The sequence below is a fragment of the Notolepis coatsorum genome, assembly GCF_963971535.1.
Source record: "Notolepis coatsorum genome assembly, chromosome: 2".
NCBI classification, from domain to species: domain Eukaryota; kingdom Metazoa; phylum Chordata; class Actinopteri; order Aulopiformes; family Paralepididae; genus Notolepis; species Notolepis coatsorum.
In genome coordinates, this window is record NC_140166.1 from 147,557,763 (window position 1) to 147,565,199 (window position 7,437).

At 44.7% G+C, this 7,437-nt stretch overlaps 1 protein-coding gene across 1 annotated transcript in view; it reads left to right on the forward strand.

Moving 5' to 3' along the window:
- LOC311223559 (CUB and sushi domain-containing protein 3-like) overlaps window positions 1–7,437 on the forward strand; it is a gene marked incomplete at both ends in the record, with an annotated part of 752,195 nt that overhangs the window by 648,284 nt on the left and 96,474 nt on the right. Inside the window, 1 exon segment of the mRNA XM_084308339.1 lies at window positions 4,972–5,154. Coding sequence (XP_084164465.1) covers window positions 4,972–5,154 — 183 coding nt within the window.

A 7,437-nucleotide genomic window follows, 5' to 3' on the forward strand; every position in this document is an offset into this window, starting at 1 on the left:
GTATACTGCACCTAGTGTATACTGCACCTTGTGTATACTGCACCTTGTGTACACTGCACCTTGTGTATACTGCACCTTGTGGTATACTGTACCTAGTGTATACTGCACCTTGAGTATACTGTACCTTGTGTATACTGCACATAGTGTTATACTGCACCTAGTGTATACTGCACCTAGTGTATACTGCACATTGTGTATACTGCACCTTGTGTATACTGCACCTAGTGTATACTGCACCTAGTGTATACTGCACCTTGTGTATACTGCACCTAGTGTATACTGCACCTTGTCTATACTGCACCTTGTGTATACTTGCACCTTGTGTATACTGCACCTTGTGTATACTGCACCTAGTGTATACTGCACCTTGTCTATACTGCACCTTGTGTATACTGCACCTTGTGTATACTGCACCTTGTGTATACTGTACCTTGTGTATACTGCACCTTGTGTATACTGCACCTTGTGTATACTGCACCTTGTGTATACTGTACCTAGTGTATACTGCACCTTGAGTATACTGTACCTTGTGTATACTGTACCTAGTGTATACTGCACCTTGTTTATACTGCACCTTGTGTATACTGCACCTTGTGTATACTGCACCTTGTGTATACTGCACCTTGTGTATACTGTACCTTGTGTATACTGCACCTTGTGTATACTGCACCTTGTGTATACTGTACCTAGTGTATACTGCACCTTGTGTATACTGCACCCAGTGTATACTGCACCTTGTGTATACTGCACCTTGTGTATACTGTACATTGTGTATACTGCACCTTGTGTATACTGCACCTTGTGTATACTCTACCTTGTGTATACTGCACCTTGTGTATACTGCACCTTGTGTATACTGCCCTTGTATCGTGTATACTGCACCTAGTGTATACTGCACCTTGTGTATACTGTACCTAGTGTATACTGCACCTTGTGTATACTGCACCTTGTGTATACTGCACCTAGTGTATACTGCACCTTGTGTATACCTACCTTGTGTATACTGCACCTAGTGTATACTGCACCTTGTGTATAGCTGTACCTTGTGTATACTGCACCTAGTGTTACTGCACCTTGTGTATCAGGGCTGTACGCTAAGCTTTTTCACTAGGGGCACACTTGCCCCTAAATGAGAAATTTAGGGGCAAAAAATATTTTTTAGGGCAAAAGGAGTTGTGCTGCTTGGTTTGTTTACTGGAGGAGTTGTGCTGCTTGGTTTGTTTACTGGAGGAGTTGTGCTGCTTGTTTTTTTTTTTATTGGAGGAGGAGTTGTGCTGCTTGGTTTGTTTACTGGAGGAGTTGTGCTGCTTGGTTTGTTTACTGGGGGAGTTGTGCTGCTTGGTTTGTTTATTGGAGGAGTTGTGCTGATTGGTTTGTTTACTGGAGGAGTTGTGCTGCTTGGTTTGTTTACTGGAGGAGTTGTGCTGCTTGGTTTGTTTACTGGAGGAGTTGTGCTGCTTGGTTTGTTTATTGGAGGAGTTGTGCTGCTTGGTTTGTTTATTGGAGGAGTTGTGCTGCTTGGTTTTTTTATTGGAGGAGTTGTGCTGCTTGTTTGTTTACTGGGAGTTGTGCTGCTTGGTTTGTTTATTGGAGGAGTTGTGCTGCTTGGTTTTTTTTATTGGAGGAGGAGTTTGTGCTGCTTGGTTTGTTTACTGGGGGAGTTGTGCTGCTTGGTTTGTTTACTGGGGGAGTTGTGCTGCTTGGTTTGTTTATTGAGAAGTTGTGCTGCTTGGTTTGTTTACTGGAGGAGGAGTTGTGCTGCTTGGTTTTTTTATTGGAGGAGTTGTGCTGCTTGGTTTTTTTTTATTGGAGGAGGAGTTGTGCTGCTTGGTTTGTTTACTGGGGGAGTTGTGCTGCTTGTCAGGATCCATCCTATTAATACTACAACTCTGTACATACATCGGATTAGCACTATACTCAGTAGAACTAATCTATATTTTATACCCAGTTTAGTCACATGTACATTGTATATTACTATTGCACTTTACTGTTATATTTGCACTCAGGTTGGATGTCAAACTAGTAATAGTAGTGAACAGACGTGAGATAGTCCTAACAGTGTTTATAGGTATATCTCTCTCTTTCTTCCATATACCTTTGATTTGGGAGTATTTGGGGTTTCAGGGAATCAACCAGAACGCTTCAGGCTTATTGCATATAATGCATCCTATCTCGCGATCTATGGAAAAAGACTGGATTATTCTGGAAATGGGGCGCTGTTTAGTGTGTAGCGTGTAACAAAACTACAGTGTGTAGAAATGAGCTGATTAGTCAGTAATGGACTATGAACAATGCCTGTAAAATGAGTTGTACTATTGTCTCCATGGCTATAATACAGAACACACGATGGGTCTGCAAACATGGTCATTAACGCTGGCGCCAAACAGCACAGATGGCGAAAGCTAGTGGCCGTGAATGAAACCAAGACTTCACCAAATGGGACAAACACCCAACTGAGACTCTGCATGCAGAATTTTGCAAATCCATTCTCCGCACCCAACGGAAAACGCCAAATAATGCATGCAGAGCAGAACTAGGAAGATACCCACTAATCATCAAAATAAATAAAAAGAGCATTCAAATTCCACAATCACCTAAAAGAAAGCGACCCAGACACACTCCACAACATAGCCCTCACCCACAGAGAGACCCTCGATAGATGCCCACTCAGCCAGATGGTTCTGGACTTCTGCTCACACACACAAGCAGAGCCACCAGACAGAAACCACACTGGACTAAATCAAATTATAAGATAACAAAAAGAAAACTATCTGACACATTGGAAAGAAACAACCCAAAACCAGAGCAAATTGAAATGCTATTTGGCCCTAAACAGAGAGTACACAGTGGCAGAATACCTGAGCACTGTGACTGACCCAAAACTAAGAAGATCCTTGACTAGGTAGGCTACAGACTCAGCGAGCACAGCCTAGCCATCGAGAAAGGCCGCCATAGGCAGATCTGGCTCCCAAGAGAAGACAGACTGTGCACCCACTGCACACAAGATGAGGTGGAAACCGAGCTCCACTTCTTAACAACCTGCCCACTATACCAAGACATCAGAGACATATACTTCCCACAAATTGCAAACACCCAAAGGACTTTGAAAACATGGACAATAACTCAAAACTCCCATACCTACTGGAAAAATACAAGAATGTGCAAACACAGCAGCAAGATTTGTGAGCTGCTGTGACAAGAAAAGGACATCCAGCGGAATACAACCACCATAAAGACTGTACAAGAAATTCCGTCTGTAATGTACTGATTTCTTTTGTTTTCTCTGTTTGATTGTTTTGTTTTGTTTGGCTTTGGCAATCTAAACGTATGTTTCCCATGTCAATAAAGCCCATTTGAATTGAATTGAATTGAATTGAATTGAATTTAATTGAATTGAATTGAGTTAACAAACATGCTGCCCACCGCTACCAAACCTGGGCTGTTACTGTTGAATAAAGATGATCACAAACTTTTGGACCTGACATGACATGACATGCTGGCTGGCAGACTGGTTGGAGGAGGAGAGAGGAGAAGAGGGGGAGGACAGAGGGAGAGAGGAGGAGAGAGGAGGAGAGAGGAGGAGAGAGGAGGAGAGAGGAGAGAGAAGGAGAGAGGAGGAGGGAGAGAGAAGAAGGAAAGAGGAGAGAGGAGTAGAGGAGGAGAGAGGAGAGAGGAGGAGAGAGGAGGAGAGAGAGGAGAGAGGAGGAGAGAGAATGAGAGAGGAGGAGACAGGAGAGAGGAGAAGAGGAGAGAGGAGGAGACAGGAGAGAGGAGGAGAGAGGAGGAGAGAGAGGAGAGAGGAGGAGAGAGGAGGAGAGGAGGATAGAGGAGGAGAACGAGGAGAGAGGAGAGAGAAGGAGAGAGGATGAGACAGGAGAGAGGAGGAGAGGAGAGAGGAGGAGAGAGGAGAGGAGGAGAGAGGAGGAGAGGAGGAGAGAGGAGGAGAAAGGAGAGAGGAGAGGAGAGAGGAGGGGAGAGAGGAGGAGAGAGGAGACGAGGAGAGAGGATGAGGAGAGAGGAGGAGAGGAGAGAGGAGAGGAGGAGAGAGGAGGACAGAGGAGAGAGGAGGAGAGGAGAGGAGAGAGAGGAGAGAGGAGGAGAGGAGGAGAGAGGAGAGAGGAGAAGAGGGGAGGAGAGGAGAGTCAAGTCAAGTCAAGAGTTTTAATTGTCACGGCATACAGGTATACAATGAAATGCGGCTGGTCTTGCTTGAGAGAGGAGAGAGGAGAAGAGGGGAGGAGAGAGGAGGAGAGAGGAGAAGAGGGGAGGAGAGAGGAGGAGAGATGAGGAGAGAGGAGAGAGGAGGAGAGAGGAGGAGAGAGGAGAAGAGGGGAGGAGAGCGGAGAGAGGAGAGAGGAGAGAGGAGAGAGGAGGAGAGAGGAGAAGAGAGGAGGAGAGGAGAGAGGAGGAGAGAGGAGAGGAGAGGAGAGAGGAGTGGAGAGGAGAGGAGACAGGAGGAGAGAGGAGAGAGGAGAGAGGAGAAGAGGAGAGAGGAGGAGACAGGAGGAGAGAGGATTAGAGCTCACAGGAGCTGCTGAGGGGAGCCAGCCATTAATCCACAGGTCTGGAGGCTGGAACCAATCAGCTCCCTGGAAACCTGCACACTCACACAGTCCAATCATTCACTCAACTCAATCAACCACCTGCTGCCAAGCGAACATAGCCAACACGACAGGGGGGGAAGAGAGGGGGGGAGGAAGAGAGAGAGGGGGGGAGCGGGGGAAGAGGAAGAAAGAGAGAGAGGGTGGGGGAAAGAGAGGAAGAAGGAGAGAGAGGGAGAGGTGGAAAGAAAGAATTGAAAGAAAGCGGGAGAGAAAGAAAGAGAGAGAGAGAGGCAGAGGGAGAAAGAAAGTGAGGGAGGGAGGGAGAAAGAGGCAGAGGGGAGAGAGACATCCACAACCACAGTCACAGGAAGGATTAAAGCACAACCCTTCTAACACTGTGACTTCCTGTTTGTGCCCCCCCCTGCAGGTGACTCAGTGGGCATGTGCGGTGACCCCGGCACGCCGGCGCACGCCACCAGGGAGGCGGGAAACTTCAAGCTGAGGAGCAAGGTGCGCTTCACGTGCGCGGCGGGACACACACTGTACGGCTCAGCCGAGAGAATCTGCTTCCCCAACGGAACCTGGTCCGGACGCCAGCCCTTCTGCAAGCGTAAGAGCCTTTACATACTGACACACTGGGTTGTTACCAAATATATATACATATATATATATATATATCTATATGTTCCCCTGAACGGCGTGGAGTGGTTTAATTTAGGATCTATTTTCAACCGAATAGAAAATAGTTCCTAAATGAACGTGTTCACAACAGGATCCGTGGTCATGATTGAGTAGCCACAAACATAGATATAGATATAAACACTAGATGGCTCAAGGCGGAGTCTCCCACGTAGTTCACCGGCAGCCATCTTGCTTGAGTGGACCACTGCTTTGAGGTGATGATCTGCACAAACAAAGATACTCTTAACTCCCTGAAATCGGAAAACGGTTTGGTTTATTACAAACGTTATTAACGTGCTTGGAAGAATCTTTTTATTTATATTTTATTATTTTCATATGAAAGTCCATTATAAGTATGCAGTATGATAACTACATCTCTGACGTTTTTAACAAACCAAACGGTTGAAAATTGAGCAAGCTATGGTTATTTCAATAGTACATGATGATGCACCATAGACATGCACCATCGATGTTATGAGTGGGCTCCACCCACGCAAGATGGCCGCCATGTGGCAACGTCGGTCTCCGTTGGTCAGCAGCGCGGGTGAGTCATCTAGTGATATATATCTATGGCCACAAACAGAGTGCCGTTCATCTCCGTCCTCGTAGCACTCCGGGTAACATGTGTTTTTAATTTGATCAAGCATCTTTAAATACTATGTTGTGCTTTAGGTGGTGTCGTAAAAATGGACTCACTCACACATTCACACACTGACGGCGCGGAGGCGACCATGTGACTCATCGGGAGCAGTTAGGGGTTAAGTGGAGGAGCGGGAATCGAACCGGGAACCGCTCCACCTCCTGAGCCACTGTCGCTGCTGGTTGTCTAGTACTATGACACTCAACGCCTGCAGGATCACTTGTTCACATTCATATTTAATGTACTTTACTGTATCTAGTCTACTTACTGTAAGTGAAGAGGTGTGCAGTCAAGTGTATATACTGAACACACACTGTCCTCTGAACACACACACACAATGATGTAGGTTTGGTTTCATTACCACACTACCAAACGGTTACCCTTTCACTGCGACAATGTATGTATTTCTCTCTATCTTGCTCCCTGTCTCTCTCTGTATGTATTTCTCTATCTATCTCTGTATGTATTTCTCTCTCTCTCTGTATGTATTTCTCTCTCTCTATCTCTCTCTCTCTCTCTCTCTCTCTCTCTCTCTCTCTCAATTCAATTCAATTCCATTCAAATGGCTTTATTGGCATGACGTACTTCTACATGTTGCCAAAGGTAATGATTAATATTAAACATAAACATGGATTACAAACAGATATCAAAGTACATACAAAATATCATCATAAAATAAAACATCAAATATTACGGCATAAACATGTCAGGTGACTGTCACTCACTGTCCCTCAGTCTATGGCAGGCAGCAACATAGGCTGCTGCTCACAGCTTTTTGAGTCCTCCCCTAGTAGGACTGGTAGTTTTCCTGTATCTGGTAGTGCAAGAAAACCTTTTGTTATTAAAGGAAAACGCCAACATTTTGGGAAATTAGCTTATTTGCCATCTTCCCTGGAGTTAGACAAGAAGATACATACCCTTTTCTTCTCTGTGCGTGCATTAGGCTTAGGGAACAGCCACTCCGTTAGCGTAGCTTAGCTTCATCACTGGAAGTGGGGCAGACCGTAGTAGTTTTTCTGTATCTGGTAGTGCAAGAAAACCTTTTGTTATTCATTTAAAAAAAGAAATTATGCGTTTCTCTAATATATTTATATTTTTCTCTGTATGTATTTCTCTCTCTCTCTGTATGTATTTCTCTCTCTCTCTCTCTGTATATATTTCTCTCTCTCTCTGTATGTATTTCTCTCTCTCTGTATGTATCTCTCTGTATGTATTTATCTCTCTCTCTGTATGTATCTCTCTCTATCTCTGTATGTATTTCTCTCTCTCTGTATGTATTTCTCTCTCTCTCTCTCTCTGTATATATTTCTCTCTCTCTCTGTATGTATTTCTCTCTCTCTGTATGTATCTCTCTCTGTATGTATTTCTCTCTCTCTGTATGTATTTATCTCTCTCTCTGTATGTATTTCTCTCTCTCTGTATGTATTTCTCTCTCTCTCTGTATGTATTTATCTCTCTCTGTATGTATTTCTCTCTATCTGTATGTATTTCTCTCTCTCTCTCTGTATGTATTTATCTCTCTATCTGTATGTATTTCTCTCTCTCTGTATGTATTTCTCTCTCTCTCTCTCT